The 16,897-nt window shown below is 41.4% G+C and overlaps 1 protein-coding gene and 1 non-coding gene across 2 annotated transcripts; both read right to left on the bottom strand.

Annotated features, from left to right (window-relative positions):
* Positions 1-7,082: 7,082 nt before the first annotated feature.
* On the bottom strand, positions 7,083-15,399 carry CFAP418 (cilia and flagella associated protein 418). The gene is made up of 6 exons (XM_005479489.4): positions 15,136-15,399; positions 13,196-13,295; positions 10,753-10,823; positions 10,193-10,258; positions 9,300-9,395; positions 7,083-7,397 (listed from the first exon to the last, which is right to left on the bottom strand). The coding sequence occupies exons 1-6, from the start codon at positions 15,249-15,251 to the stop codon at positions 7,238-7,240; spliced, it is 609 nt and encodes a 202-aa protein (XP_005479546.2). The 5' UTR covers positions 15,252-15,399; the 3' UTR covers positions 7,083-7,237.
* Positions 15,400-15,448: 49 nt separating this feature from the next.
* TRNAS-AGA (transfer RNA serine (anticodon AGA)) lies at positions 15,449-15,530 on the bottom strand. Its single transcript has one exon. It is a non-coding gene; the product is annotated as a tRNA-Ser (tRNA).
* Positions 15,531-16,897: the final 1,367 nt, after the last annotated feature.

Below are 16,897 nucleotides of genomic sequence, written 5' to 3'. Positions count from 1 at the left end.
TTTAGCTTACCCTAGCAACCCTGGTGTGGAGCACCTGGCTGGATATTCCGGTGCTAAGACTGCTGACAGTTGTGTCACCACGTCCTCCTGTGCTCAGGAGATGTGTGGTACCCACATTCAGTGTGCAGAACAGAGAGACCCCAATATCCTCTTGACTTGAATTATTTTAGCCATTCAAATCCAGAATGTCACTGTTGCAATGACCCAGGACAGATTGCTTTGTTGCTGTTCAGGACATGGGTGGACTTTTTTATACCACTCTCCTTTTTCATAGTTTGTTTCCAGCCTTCCTCACTAGAATGGAAATAAATATAAATCTAGCATGGAGGATGGGAAAGATGTTTCAGACACGTGTGAAGATGCAACTAAAATATTGCTTTAAACTGCCTCCAGGTCTCAATCTTAGCCAAAATAATTTCTCAGTATACTTGGGGGAAGACATGAGAAATGAGTCATCATTCATAGAAAAATCACTGTGGAGGAGCCTAGCATTTTGTGTCACTTCAGCCACTGAGGAGCACATATTGATGGAATGGTGCTTTGCTGTGCTGTAGACTCAGAGCAGATGGATTTCCCAAAATATACACACACATAAATGAAAAGGAAAAATGACATTGTATGTTAACGAGCAACTAATTACACTGCAAATAGTGTTTTGAAGCTGTGTATCTGCCACATGTAAACAAGACAGCTCACTGATCCAAAGCACTTAAAACAATGCAGCAACAGCTTTTATCTCTGAAGAGGTGGGACCAGAGCTGTGCCAGCACTGCTATAAAATCTGTAATCTAGAAATTAAACCAGATATTGCAGTGCATGTTCAGATTCAGGAAAGGCTTATATTCCTTTATGGATAGTAAGACTCTTACTATGGCAAAGTTTTTATTTTTAAAGACACACATCCTCCTATTTAGCATTAATCTTTTCCTTCAAGTGCAAGTAAGCCGGACTGAGTGAGACTGTAGTACACAAAGCATTATTTTGGACAAGTGGACCCCAGATATAATCCCTTCCTAAACCCATCTGCACGTGTAAGATTGTACTCTGATTACCCTGATGAGAATGGTCTTCCCAGGAAGGGCCAGGCAGCTATCACAGGCTGCTGGAGCAATTTATACACTTTTTCTTATCAGCATCCTGAGCAGCCCGCTCTGCCTAGATAAGGAGTTTGATGCTAAATTCAGCCTTCCTGTCTCTGGTAACTGCTTCCCCCTTCCTGTGAATGCTGTTTACATCAGGGCAGTCAGGACACAGAATTCCAAGCACACTCAGACTGCTGACTATCCCAAAGCTCCTAGCTGGAAGGTGTGTGCTCACTATCACATCTACTGCAATGTTTTAGAGTGAGGCAATATGGCTTGCCTTTAAACAGAGATTGAAAAATTCTATGAATACATCATAAATATCCAATCACCATTCAAGAGTGAACATTTTTTCCCCTTTGCAAACAATCACATTTTCTAAGCAGAGGAATTTACGGTACTAAGGAGCTAGAATATTATGTGCTGGTTTGACTGCTGTGAAAATGCCTTTCCTCCTTTCTGCCTCCCAGCTCTTTAGCAAAAAGTTCTGAAGCTGCAAGGGTTTCAGTTTCACTAAACTCTCTTAAAAAACTTCAATATCTTTTGCTTATATTTGAATAACGGCTTTTAACCACTGTCTAAGAGGGTTTTACAAACCCTGAATATCTTAGCTCTTATATCTAAATATAATATCTATGTTAGCTATTATCTCTAAAGCCTAACAACAGGAAACAGGTTTCAAAAAGCTACAGGAAACTCTGAAAAAGGGAATTGGTGGGGGGGTGGATTCACCCCCATCTTCAGGGCCAGCCTGTGGAATTGCAATTATAAAAGATTCCTAGAAAGGACACCTCCCATGTGAAGTTTTGTCCTTGCTTTTAGCAAATGGACATTTGATCTTCTTCCTGCAGCATGGTAGTTTTATTTCTTTCACTTACGTGTGTCTTTAGTTTAGAAGCAAACAAAAACCAATGGCTTATTTCTTATCTGAAAAAAATGTTTTATCAAAATATATATGAAACGTCTCACAGTGTGCTACTCAGCCTTGCTTATTCCTTTCTGCTCTATTAAATTTTTAATTCAATTTTTTCTCCTATTAGAAGAAATCCAGTAAGTAAAGAATGAAGTGACACAGACGTCACTCACCTATGGTGTAAAAAGGCTAAATTTAGATCATACTCCCTATTTTAAGAATAAAATAATTAAACTTTAGTTTCACGCTTTAGGTATGTTTGTGCTTCTAGTTAAAAGCACCTTGTCACTTCTTCACTTCTGCAGAAACAGACATAACTGTTTCTTCACTGGTTATTGGGAATAATGTTTATTTCCATTCACTTTAAGTCTGCTTTGTACACTTACTGTCTGGACTTCCAACGAACCAGAAGAGAGTTCAGAGTGAGACCTCACTAACCTCAGCAGTGGCTCATGGATGATGGACTGCAGGATGCAGCATCTCAGACTGCTCTGCAGCATTTCTGGTTTACATTGCTTTCCTACATAGACATGAACAACTTTTTTTTTTGCATTTAAATTTTGAACTTTTAGTATTTCCTTTTAAAGAGCTGTCACTTTGGGTGATGTGCTACATAAATTTTATATTGAATATTAGAAGATCCTAACATATGCAAACTCTACTTGCCAAAATTATTTAACATTTTCAGGGAAAATTAATTTGGGCAGGGTGAAAAAATCACGAGGGAGTTCAGGTTTTCTACTGATGTTATTAGAAGATAAACATACACAAATATACCTATGTATAGACACAGAGAGAGTTTTTAATGCTTCTTTACATGCCAGTTAAAAATGTAATCTACTTCAGTATTGGTCAAGGACCACTTGAAGACCATTTGGATGAATTCACACAAAAATCAATTGGAATTCCTACAGATCTGGCTATCCCACTTACTACTACAACTAGTAGGAGACAAATGCAAGCCTTGGTCTGTTGAATGTAAACCCCTATTACAGAAAAAAATAGGAGTATCAACAAGTGAAGCAGAAGCCTGAACTGTAACTCTCAGCGGTGCTGCTCTGCCCTCTGCAGACTGGACTGAATAATCACATATCAACCCTGATCATGTACTTCTAACTCAACAGAAAAAGAAGTTATCAAAGTGAATGAAACACACATGAACATCACTGTGATGCTGCAGGTCCTAAATAAGTCAGGAGTACTCCTGAGGCAGTGACTGAGTATCCTCACTATGTCCACACTGCCAATTAAGTCGGGAAAATAATTATTGACTGAATAGCAACCAAGCCTGGAATCCAAATTCAGAATGAGGGACAGGAAGTATTTATGTTTGTTACTCCAATGTAAGCCACACGGCATTTCTGGATGGTGGAGAAACAAGTTCCAACTTCCACACGCAGAGCAGCTCCTCCCTGGTACCAAGAAGGATTTCCTACAGCAAGACCTGGGGCATGTGGACCCCAGCCAATGCATGACTGATACACCAGGCTACCAGCACCCCACTCTGCAAGTTGTTTAGCTATCTGACACCCTGCCTCCACCTTCTATCCTTGGTAAACATCCAAGAAATGTGGCAAATGCACTCACCTTTATGACCTCTCTATAATTTCATGTGCTCTCCTTGTGTTAGCTAGTAAAGAATGTTAAAGTTTCTTTAATTCTCCTCTATTTGCTGCATCCCCACTGATGTGAGAAAACACACCACAGTACTTATTGCTTCTTATGAGCTGGACAATGCTTTTGAACTAAGGCCATGTCATAACACTTCTGAGAAAAACCACCATTTTTATAAGGCTTCTCTTGGATAGGAACAGTACACAAGAACTCACACAACACACGATTCAGATTAGTTCCAACTTCTCATTTTATTAAGTGCTGACATTTGAAAAACTTTTTCAAAGCACACAAGCCAAACTCTAGACAGCAGATGTAGCACTCACAAATGAGCAGCACCTGATGTTCCTTTACTCCACCTGCCTGCAGTTATCAGGTGTCACACTACAGACAGAATGTCAGGTCTTCTGAAAAAAGAGCCTGGCAGGAAGAAAAATTTGTGTACACAGCTCCCAACATAGCACTTCTTGTATTGTGTGACTACCACATGTGCTGGTTACATGACCCACAGACTCACATGTCAGGAAACAAGAGAAGTGGCAGTCTTTCAGCAAGTGGCAGCATTTGCAGAACATCTTCAGTACAAAACTAAAATAGGTGTTTGCACAAAAAAATATCTTTATTTGATATAATACAGTGCAGAGCTTGCAATATGTAATGTTATTGTGCTTCTGTAAGTGAACTTTAATGGCAGGTCAATTCTGAATAATGACTCTTCTGAGCTATATTCACCCTCCACAGTTTGCAGGTAAAACAAGTGAAAGGTAAGTCAGAGCAGCATATTAAAATTTGATGGAATCTCATTTTGTCATACTTCATTGCTTGTGTTTTTTTGAGGGATCTGTTGCAGACTAATGAGACAGGCTAGAAAATTTCCAAGCACATCAGTAAGCAAAATTAAAGTCTTAAATTTTCATCTTGCCCATTTCACAAATGGAAATGGTATTATTATTCCAAAGCAAAAAACTGGAGAACAGTGGTCATGTTTATACTAAGCAACACTGTTCTCCAGTACTTCCATTTGACGACAGCTAAATTGCATTCTTAAACAGAATTTTTTACCTATTCTTAAACAGAATTCTCTACATAATCCCTGCTATCTCAGATAACTGACACAGAAATATCACTTAGGGTCTGTGCTACATCTTGAGGACCTTGTACAATCTGACAATACCTTCATCAAATGTACATTCAAGCTCTAGTTTTACCTTTCTTTACATTCTTTTCATCTGAGGACTTTGGAGTGGTTTGTAACATGTAAATGAAGAAAGCAAAGGAAACGAAAACAAATCTTAATACTGCTTCTCCTTCCAATAAAATAATTGTACCTAATGATGCAGCAATTATTCTCAAATCTACAAATATGATAAATTCTGAACACCTGAACCAGAAGTACTATTCTGTACCTGTTTACAACTTATCTTGGACAAAATGCTGTCACATCCCACCACTCTGACCAAGGCCAGAAACAAGTTAATTACACTTGAATAAACCTGATTACTTCAGGGGAGTGTTCAGGGTACAGGAGACACGCTCCCTTTCCTAGTCACATAAGACTTGGTCTCATGAACTGAGATGGGAATTAGGATTTCTCCCATTTTTGGCTCACAAGGTTGCAAGCCCAGCTTGTTTCTACACTGTGGCACAAGTTCCATACAATTCTAGTCAAGACACCCTGTGGAACTACTTGGTCATGAGTTTCAAATAGCCTTGGAAGAGAAAAGCCAAGGCAACTCAGCACTTTTTGAAATGCATTCTTCGAGAAGAATGGAAAGCAGGTTTCTTTTTCCCCAGAGCTTGCTACCTCCCTCTGGGTTCCTCTCTTATTTTAGCACTGATGTTCTCCATGAAAGTTGCTTGGGCCCACCTGAAGAACACCCTGGAACACTCACTGTGTACAGCCCAGGACTACATCTTCACAAAGGACAGAAAGGCAAGCAGAGCTCTTTTAGGATCTGACTGAGCAGTAGTCAACTGGTCTCTGGTCCTGAAACTGCAGTTTTGGATTCTAGCAGTTGAAACTTCAGCCCAAAATACCAAATTCACTGAAAACAAGACATGACCCTGAATATGTCTACACCATCATGCCAAGTAGTACCTCTGCAAAGCCAAGTCACCTCTCACTCTCCAGCAAGGCTGCATGGGCCCTGGAAGGAGCAGTCTGGAGCACTGAGGAAGCACTGCCAGACTTCCCAGGCACACTGCTGGGCTCTGCAGGCTCTGAAACAAGCACCCATGGAAGGACAAGGTGAGCAGGGTGCAGAGTCCATGATGCCTCCGATCACTACTGAGATCAGCTCTTCCAGAGGGTGACAGACACAGGAATCACCTCTGTAAGACCATACAATTGTTTTAGAAAGGCTCAGAAACAGAACAAACATACAGATTAGAACCATGAGCACAACTTCAGAGAAAGGGAAATGGCTCTGTAAAGCTAGGATTGCCCAAAGTAATTCTGAATTTATCTGTACAGATACACATACTGCACAGCAAAAACACAGACAGACTTCCCATATTGAGACACTTTTCAATGTAGTAAATGACAGGACTGGTTATTCCTTTCTCCCTCTCCCCCTGCAAAAAACTCAAATCTATCTTCTGTGTTATTTATACATAATGAAAAGCAAAAGCTCATGAATGATTATAAGCAAGACAACTCACCAAGCAATGCTACTGAGGGGAGTGTGTTGAAACAGGACAGTTGCACTATCTAAACACAAATTTTTTTTCAAGAGAAGCTGAAGTGAAAGGTAAGTGAAACTGAAAAAAGTCTGAACCTGAACATCAGTGGGGATGTATATTTTCTCACTCTTAAAATCTTGAGCCTTTTTCCATTGAAAATACTGATAAAAGAGTAACATAGACTTCAGAATATCTTTAAAATTGCATATTTAAAAATTGCACATTTAATAATTGCACAACAATTTTTTCATTTCTTGTGCAGTGGGGGCTGAAGAGAAGTTCAAGAAATTCACTGTGGTAGAAGTCCTTAGTCAGCAGAAAGTGCTCTGAAGAAAGCAGTAGGAACTGGAAGAAAATATTCAGCACCTGCAGTTTTGGCTACTGGTGGGTAAAAGTAAGTAAAGTTTTGGGGTGTGCTGAAACCTTTAAGATGAGAGCTGATCCTATAGTAATCTTTTAAGAGACAAACAACCACTTGCTCATTAAGAACTATGAGCAAAGCAGAAGAGCAGGATTCACTTCTGTGCAGAAGTTCATGTGCTTGTGTGTCATGGTTGTTTCCCAGACCATCATTTTGAGTCCATGATTCTGCAGACATGGGAAATAAAGCTCTCTGCTAGATGTGAGGAAGAGTCTCAAGATGCTTTGCCCATGCCCAGGTCTGTTATTTCCCCTTCTTTTCTTTAACACTACTGAGTATGAACTTTAACCTCATTTAGCTTCCAGAAAGCCTCCAAGTTGATTATTTCTCCTAACAATTCAACTCCCCACACTGATTGAAAGACAGTTAATTTTTAAAAGAAGTTTTCAGGTTGAAATCTGGGTGTTACAATCTATTTCTAGATATAAGTATTCAATTTTCCATCTGTTCTCAGAGAACTGCATAGGAAACAAACTGATTTTAAGAGTCACTTCCACACAAGTAGGTATCCTACACAAGAAGGCTTCATTCTCCATGTTTACCACAAACCCAGCGAAGCTGCTGCTCTGTTTGGAGGTCAGTTAATTCATCAATGGATCTCCAGCTGCACTGACAAGCATATGCACGTGCTCCTTTCTTCTTTATCATCTTTGCTCTTAGTTTACTGAGCTCAGGCATGTTATTCCTGCCAAAGAAGTGAATTCATCTTAGGATCATGCTGGGCTGTTTTGGTTTTTTTTAAAGAAAAAATATTCATGAGGCCATTTCAAATCAGAAGACATCTTGACAATTCTGAGTACTGCTGTCATAGATTAATTTAGGGATATGTTTGAATTCTGTTTTGAACACTCCTTTCCTGAGCTGTGTAGTTTCTGTGTTCTCAGATAAACTACAGACTGATGTTTTTGTAAACAATGTTATCTGTTGGGTTTAGATATTTCCAGTCAGCCTCCAGAGAAAGAACTGTGAAGAAAACCAAGCAGAGCTAATTCTTGTGTTAAAAAATTACCCAAAAATGTATTTATCTTATCAAACTTACTGTAAAAATTGCTATGCATAATGGGTAACATGATGGAGTTAAATTTTTCATCAGGAACTACTACTCAAGGTGATTGCTAAAGTGACTGAAATGAAATGGCCATAAAAGGGTAGAATGTACATCAAACCACAAATAATTCCTGTGCAGCCATTAACCATAACAAATGAAAAATCAGCATGTTATGACAAGAACAAGTTTTTTCAAAAAAACCAAGTGAAAGTGTAGCATTTTAGCTATCTCTGCTCTTAGGGCCTCCTCCTGGCCACTGGACACTGAATTGCTCAAAAACAACATTAACAAGCCCAGTTAAATAAAGAAAACTCAAAACAAGTATCAAGGGAAGAATTTTTAGAAAAAGAGATCAGACACCTATTGATGGAAGGAAAATGTTTAACCTTAAAGTTTGCTTTCTAAAATTCAGGTTTGTCAAAATTAACAGTTAAATCTCTTGCTACAGATTACAGATTTTAATCAATGTTACAGGTATCTGATACTACTGACGTTCATATGATTTTCTTCTTTTGTTTCATTTATTAATTTCAAGATCTGAGAAGTAAAATAATCTTGACTTTGGGTAAATAAAAGAATCCCACTTTTGTTTAGACCGTTTCCACTACCGAACTAATCTTAGGAAGACTAGTGCAGCATGGAATTTTAAAAACTGCTTTAAATAATGGGAAAAATAATGATATTCAATAAGAAATACAAATTTTGAGACTGGACGAAAAATACTGGAATAACCAAAGATGTAACACAGGCAAAATAATGGAAAAGGAGCTGGTATCCCCATTAATGTTCTTACTGTCACATCACTCTGACTGTCACATCACTCTCAAGCACATAACTCTGAACACATCCACGTCTTCCATCAGTTACAGAGGCTGTACTAAGAGGAATCCAAATCTTTTATCTATTAGGAACATGCCTACTACACTATCTTTCACCAAGTCTTGGCATAAGCTTCAGAGAAACAGAAAATAAGAACTCCTTACTTTAAAGTCTTCAAAAACTATTTAAAGAATTAAAAACATCACAATACGAGCAGAAAACAAAAATCCACCTCTCAATTTAACCAAAATTTGCTTCAATAAAGAAATCTGTTAAGAAATACAGCTATTTGATTTTCACTGAACGTGACAGCACACCTGATAGTGGAAAAAAGAACATCTGCCTTGAAACCATCACAGTCTGTAAGAGTGCAGGTGGGGTGCAAAGCACATGCTGAACAGCCTGTATTCATGTTGCTGACATTGTAGATACCCTGCACCGGTTGGCAGAGTCCAACCTATCACATGGATTACCTTATTTCAGCAATAAGCTGGGGTTTTCATCCATGAAACTTGAATTCTTTTTAAAAGCAGAGGGAGTGTCATAGAAGAAGAGATAGGAAAGGACAAAAACAGATTTTGGGAGATGTTGCTTCCCCCTCCCCACAGACTGTCCCACCTGATCCCAAACAGGCAGCATGCAGTGCTAAGGGCTTTTCATCTTTTCTGCTCTTATTGAGCCTAAAAGCATGGCAGCACAACACACCCACCCCAGACACACCTGAAGAAAAGATAATCACAGGACTGATCCCAGACGTAGTCATTGAAAAGCGACACGCGGAAGTCACAAGCAGTGCAGCGCAGCCGATCACACGCCCTGGACAAAGAAGAACAATCAGAGAAGCTGACTGATACAACATACATCCACCATAAATGGGTCAAAGTACAGCACTCAGAAACACTAGAAGTAATGTCACCTAATCTTAAAGCCTTTACATCTCTGGCATGTTCAGAATTATGGTATGTGATTTAATTATATGTTCATGTATTATTTTTACAGGTTCCTATCCTCACTGAACTCATAAAATAAACTGATATTCATTTGATATATTCTCCTTAGTCTTCCTCACTGATACAACACCTGGACAGCATACAAATATGTGTTGAGTGCACAATTATTTACTACAAAAAATGCCACATGGAAATGCAGTAATGTTCTAAAGGATGTTGTGGATAAATCATCAAAGTATCTCTTCTGCTGAATTCAGCTGCAATTGCAAAGCACTCTGACCATTTTCAGTTCAGGTTCTGGGAGACTTCAACCAGCCCAACCACTGATTTAAGTCATGTACTTGGCATCACACACAAAGATAAAGAGAGGCAGGGAAAATAACACAGCAGCAATTTCCTTAACTACTTGTTACTGATTCTTGGTTTCATGTCTCATTTGCAAGCATTTTTCACAACTTCAAACAAGCAAAAAGCCAGGTGGTCAACAACAGAGGACTGGAAGGGATCAGCTGATTTCAAGTGCAGTTACAGGCATCCACTTCCTTAGATGACTGTAAGGCTGTCCTGCCCAGTTCAAATGCAGAATTTTGTACCACCACAGAAACACAGCTGTGAATAAAAATAATGATAAAGCAAGTAGCACATATTTTTCAGGTTTCCTACCTTTTTGAAATATTTGTTCCTATCCCAGATGGTGAAAGGCTTCCACCCAGGTACACTGGACAGCATCTATATGGATTAATTAAAAAAAATTGAACATGTTGGAAAAAACAGTACAATATTTCTCCTAGTTTAACAGCATGGTATTTATAAAAAAAATATATAAGCAAAGCATCCAAATGCTTGTACACTACAGAATTTTACAATTTCCATTATCAAAGTATTCAAAGAAAAACTCTACAAAAAACACTCTCTATGCTGAATATACAAAGATCTACATTGCTGCATTTGATAAATGTATATGTCCATAAGGCAAAGGAAGATGTTGTTCAATAGCTTAAATAATTAAAAAATTTATAATAAATTATTTGGACCACATAAAAACACATTAACATAATTCTTTGAAATTACCTGCTTATTTTTGTTTTTTTCTTTAAAAAGACTGTATCTCCTCTCAAATGTCTTAAGAAATGCCAACATAGATTAAACAGCAGCAGTATTGTCAGCCTGATAAGAAGTTATAATCAAGCAATGTCCAACAAGCCAGAACATTTTTCACCTACCTTTTCCCATGTGCCTGTACAACAACACTATTTCTTTCAGGTGTGAGACTTGCAGAATTAGACTTCAATTTCTGTTTAAAAACAACCAAAGAATAAAATGCAGCATTACAGCAAAGTCACAATATTCTGTTTTACTTAATAAGCAGGAGCCAGAAAATCTCAGTCACAGAAGAAGGGGACTAAGACTTGTGGAATTTTCTTGTTCAAGTTTGTGAGGCTCTGAAATAACAGGTAAATAAGGAACAAGGTTTCTCTTCCCACACTGAATTTCCAGCTCTGGGTGAAGGAATTCCCCACCACATGATCACTAAGACTTTAAAATCAAGACTTAGCATTTCATGCCCTCCTTTAACTAATTTTGCTTTTAAAACCAGTTATAATTTGGAACCCTCTTCCTAGATGTTTTTTAGCTTTTGTTTCATTAAAACCCATCAAGAACTTATATATTCAAAAAAATAGAGTTTTTGAAAGGTTTCTTATTTACTGCACACAGAAGAGTTTATTTGAATTCTAGAATATGAGAACTCTAGTTCCTGAATGGGAAGTTCTAGGGATATAAAATGATAAAATTATACAAATTTACTGGCATAATTCTCTCTCCTTCAGATGTATAGAAGTATTTTTTGTTGGTTCACATTTAGTCACTCTGTAAAAAATCAAAGACAAACAAAACAAAATCAATGTCACTCATGAACATAAGGGAATCTGCAGGAGGTTATGAAGTGTAAGTAACAGCATTTTCTACTGCTGATACCCAAATGAATATCAATTTTCAATGCCTTCTATCACGGTAACTGTCTTGAGAATGTAAACTTGCAGCTTCATCTCCATCTCCTGCTGTGAAGTGAGAGGACATTTGCAGAGAATACAAAACGGGGAGCAGTGGCTGGTGTATCAGATGATTGAGCTGCCATTAAGAGGGACCTCACATGACTTCCAGAAATGGGGTGAGAAGAATCTCCAAGTTCAGCTAAGGTGAAATGCAGACTCCCCCCCAGGGGAGGAATAATCCTTATGCACAGAACACCATGTGGGCTGGCCAGGCAGAAAGCAGCTTTGCAGAGAGGGCTGTGGGAAGTTCAGTCGGTATCAAGCTGACCATGAGCCAGCAACGCGCCCTTGCAGCACAGAGGGCCAACAGTGTCTTGGGATACATCAGGAGGGGTGCTGCCAGCATGTCCAGGGAGGGGATCCTTCCTCTCTACTCAGCACTGATGAGACAGAATCAAGAATCGTTTCAGCTGGAAGGGACCTTCCCATGCTCAAAACAGGGTCAGTTTCAGCAGCTTGCCAAGGACTGTGTCCAGCTGCATTTTGAACACCTCCACAGACTGAGACTCCACAACCTCTCTGTGAAGACTGTCCCTGTGTTTAACCACCCTCACAGTAAGAAAAGTGTTTTCTTGTGTACTGATGGTATTTTGTGTGTTTCAATGTATGCTCATTGCCTCTTGTCCTGTCACTGGGCACTATGGAGGAGAGTCTGGCCTGTCCTTTACTACACCCACAGCTCTTTACACACATTGATAGGATCTCCCTGGAACCTTCTCTTCCCCAGACTGAACAGCCCCAGCTCTCTCAGCTGCTCCTCATATGACAGGCATTTCAGTCCTGTAACCATCTCCACGGGCCTTTGCTGGAGGTTTGCCAGTAGCTCCAGCTCTCTCTTGTATTTGAAGACCAGGACAGGTCACATTACTCCAGACTGGACCTCACAGACATGTCTGGAGCACTATGCCCCATACAAAAGAGGCATGGACATAATGGAGTGGGCCCAGGAAAGGACCATGAAGGTTATTAAGGATTTAGACCATCTGACAACCAGGTAGCAGCTAAGAGAGTTGGAATTGTTTAGCCTGGAGGAAACAATGGTCAGGAGAACCTTATGAAGGTATGTCAGGGAGAAATAAAGAAGACGTAGTCAGAGTCCTCTCAGTGGGATCACTGACAGGAGAGGCAATGGGTACAAACTGAAGTACAAGAATTTCCACTCAAACATACAAAAAATCTTTATGACTTATGAGGGTGGTCAAACACTGGAAAAGGCTACTTAGAGAGGCTGCAGCCTACATCCTCAGGGATAACTGAAAGCCATTAGGACACAGTCCTGGGTAACTGGCTCTAGGCAGTCCTGCTGAAGCAGGTGGTTGGACCAGATGATCTCCAGAGGTCCCTCTCCCAACTGTGACCATTCTATGATTCTGAGCATTGACACTGTGCTCTATTCTGAACTAGCATGTCTTTTAATTTCCCCTTATTGCCTAGGTAAGTATATCTCTCCTGCTCCTCACAGGATTACTGCATTTTCCTTTCTGTTTTGTTTTCCAAGTTTATTCTACAGGTTGTTTTCATTCATGTTTTGCTTTAAAAGTTTTAGCTTATGGTGCTTTCACTTCCCTTGTTGAACCTGACTTGTTCTGAATTTCTGCAAACCCCTACTCACTGGAGGTGTTTTGGCAAAGCTGCTGTCATTACAGATTTCTTCAATAATGTCATCCAGATCTTCTTCGCTGCTGCCAGCACTCATTAACACTTTAGCTGATCTGAAAAATAAATAAATCAGCCTTTATTTTTGTAGCAAGACTATAGCAATTGTAAGAACTGTGAGTTAAAAAATACAAACAGTTACAACCTTTTTCCCCTAATATTTTTGTAGTACTTCAGGTAAGCCATCCAAACAATGACTAAACAGATGTAAACTGCAGGATAACACCTTTCAGTGACTGTTGAGTTGTCCCATCATAGGTCTTATTTTTGCTTGCTTCTTTTATTTCCAACCACGCCCAACTGTGAATAAAACTGTGACAGTATAACCCCTGCTACACTTACTGGGCAATTAACTGGACAACCCTGATTTTTCACATTTAGCTTCAGCAGCATCAATGTGGTAAGGTCAGAGGAAGGTCACTACTCAAGCTACACAACTGCAGGGGTCCTGAAGAGAATTCCTGCAGAACTGGATGCATTTAGAAAGATCACCCGCACTTTGCTTTTGCTCAAGTAACACTCAAGCCTGCTGTTTGTTAGCTCTTTGTCAAAGAAAGAGGCCTGCAGTACTGCTGCATGAACCAATCAAGAACAAATCTACTCCTGAGAAAGAGGAAAACTGTGTAATAGTTTTTCCAAGAGTGTAATTAGATTGACTAAAATTAAGTGCTCATCTAGCCATTATGCAAACAATGTGGAAGTCCAGTAATGTGGTCAAAGGTGCTGGTCTTACTGGTCTTGCATTAGTCATTGGACTTTTCAAGATCCATTCCTGAGACTCTGAAATGTGTGTTGGGTAAGTGCCCAGCAGCCCATCTGAGGAGACATCTGGCCAAGCCTCTCTGGTCCACAGACCTTCCAGAGGGAGTCTGAGATGCCTGTGAGGGCTGGGATGTAAACTTGATGGTCGGGATGGAAACTCAAGGGCAGGCAAATATGCCTGTCAGGGCCAGGATGGAAACTTGATGTCTGGGATGGAAGCCTGAGGGCAGGCTGTGATGTCAGACACCGAATGCTTGGCAGTACTGTAAGCAAGGACCAAACTTGCAAAATCACCATTTTGAAAGTTGTGGAATTTGAGGCAGATACCTCAAAGTGTAGCATGTAAGTGCTTACTGTAGTGGATATGGTTAATAAAGTATGAACAGAAAAATTATGAACAGAAAAAACCGACCAGAGAGAAGAGCATGAAGCTGTGTCGGGGAGGTTTATGCTGGATATCAGGAAAAGGTTCTTCACCCAGAAGGTGTTTGGGCAGCGGAACAGGTTCCCCAGGAAAGTGGTCACAGCACCAGCCTGACAGAGCCCAGGAAGCCCTTGGACAATGCTCTCAGGCACTTGGTGTGTGACTCTTGGGGTGTCCTGTGCAGGGCCAGGAGCTGGACGTCAGTGATCCTGGTGCGTCCCTTCCACTGCAGAATATTCTGTAATTTCAGTGAAATGACTGAAGTATCAAGAGAATAAAAACTTTGATAATGCTATTGCTAAAGTTTTTCCTGCTCTAAATCGTGAGATTTATGGATATTTGAGGTCAGTTGTATATAGAAAGGTTATAATATAAAGGTCAGTAACAGAGCCAAGTAATCCCCAACCCAGAAGGCAAACCAGCGCAGTTTTTAACGCCATTTTTAATCCAAGGTTGCAGTACACGCAGGAGACAAAACCTGTCTGAAATAACTAAACTCGCTGGCACACGATCTGGGTCTTTCACAACACGGGCTGAGGTGACACTCGCCGACCTCCGGCCCGGTTCCGGCTCCTGAGCCCGTCTGTTTTGGGTTTTTGAGAGGCCGAGCCGCACGGGGCAGCCGGGGACGGGCTGCGCTCCACCCAGGGGCGCCTCGCCCGGCGGGGAGGGGAGTGTGAGGGCGGCGGGACCGCGGCGGGAGCGCTAACCTGCCCTCCTTGGCCGCCGCGGGCTGCTCCTGGCTGCCGCCGCCGCCGCCGCCGCCGCGCCGGTGGCACAGCCGCCTCTCCACCTCGTCCAGCAGCCGGTCCAGATCGTCCGCCATCTTGCCGCCCCGCGGTTGCCAAGGCGGCGCCGGCAGGGGCGGGGTCTGCCCGCCCGCCCGGCCGGGTCGGGGGCGGCTTTGGGGCTCCTGAGGGGCGCGGGGCGCGGCTGCCGCTCCGCGCCGCCGCTCCCGGGATTCGGCAGTGAACAACGGGGAAGAGAAGAAAAAAGAAAAACGCAAAGCCACGAGGCTGCGGCCGTAGTCGGCAGGATTCGAACCTGCGCGGGGAGACCCCAATGGATTTCTAGTCCATCGCCTTAACCACTCGGCCACGACTACCCATGCTGTAATAGGCTTCACCGCTTTATCATGACTGGTTACGGAAAAGACGCGTGGTTTGGTACTTGGGCCCGTCTTCCTCCCGGGGCTCAGTGAAAGGTTTAAAATAAAGGTTAAACTTAAATGCGTCTGTCATACAGTTCACTGCGCTGGATATTGGTCTGTTTAGAGCACAGCCAAACGGTTCGGCTTTGCTAAGTCCCGCGGGAGAAGCCTGGTTTTGTTTTTTTAATTTTTTGTTTTGGTTTGGTTTTTTTTGGCGTAGATTCGGAACAGTTGTGGAGAGAGTGGCCTCAGTCCCCTTAAAAGCAGGATCACTCCCCAGCTGGCATCCCCCATAGCGCCTGGGAAATGGGGGCAGGCATTTTTGAGGAAAACCCCATAAAGGTGGCTCTCACCTATGGCCCTGATAATAAATCCTGATAATAAATCCGGACAAACGTGCGAGGTGTCAGTCAGTGGTCTGCCAAGGCTAGCTCCCCCTTCCCTCTCGTCAGAGACACACGGGAGGGGAGATGTCCCGAGGTGGGCCCAGAGTGTCAGTCAATGCTGCATAGTATGATATTTTTTTAGAAATATAATGAAGCAATTGAGAGAGGTCCTCTTGAGCTAAACAGAGCACTGCCATCCTTAGGTCAGCTGAGACAGAAAGCACGGTGCTTGTACCCTCCTGTTGCCAAGATGGCTCAAGATTTCCCAGCCTGTGATGAGGTGGGGTCTGCTGTCCTTAAGAACTCCAAGCAAAGCCTCTCGGTAACAATTGTATTTTACAATTCTTTGTGTATTTCAATTAATGAGTTGCAAGCCCTGTCTGAATTCCCTTGTACTTACACATTTATTTCATTGTTCCATTTTCCTCCCCACATATCTCAGGTCGCTGTTAATACCCTGCCTGATCCATGGCAGTGCTGCTGCGGGAAATGTGTTGGGTAGAAGAGATGTGAGCTTTTGCTGGGTTGATGTGATGGAAGAAACTAAATAGCATTGATGCTGCTCCAGCTCTTTTAAGTGGTCCCTTGGCCAGGACTCTGTGTCATGTAGGTAAATTCAATCCAGAAGAAGTGGATTTTTGGGTGGAATTTTTACATTCATCTCTTGCAGCTGTGGAGAGTTTAAACTAATCACAATTCTCCCCAGTATGCTATCATCTCTATAATTTGAAAAAGGATCAGGAGCCCACAGGCTTGGAAAATCTTGAAGAAACTCTTGTCCTGAAATACATCATCACATGTGGAAAAGACCACTTGCTGCATCATCTTAAAGGAGCTTAAGAATGCCGAAATCCAGTATCATTCTGGCATTCTTTCAAATGGCTTCAGAAATCTGAGCACATTCTCTTTTGACTGCACAACAGCTTCTTTCCCTTT

The sequence above is a fragment of the Zonotrichia albicollis genome, chromosome 1 (assembly GCF_047830755.1).
Source record: "Zonotrichia albicollis isolate bZonAlb1 chromosome 1, bZonAlb1.hap1, whole genome shotgun sequence".
Taxonomy (NCBI): domain Eukaryota; kingdom Metazoa; phylum Chordata; class Aves; order Passeriformes; family Passerellidae; genus Zonotrichia; species Zonotrichia albicollis.
This window is presented reverse-complemented; position numbering and strand designations above follow the sequence as displayed.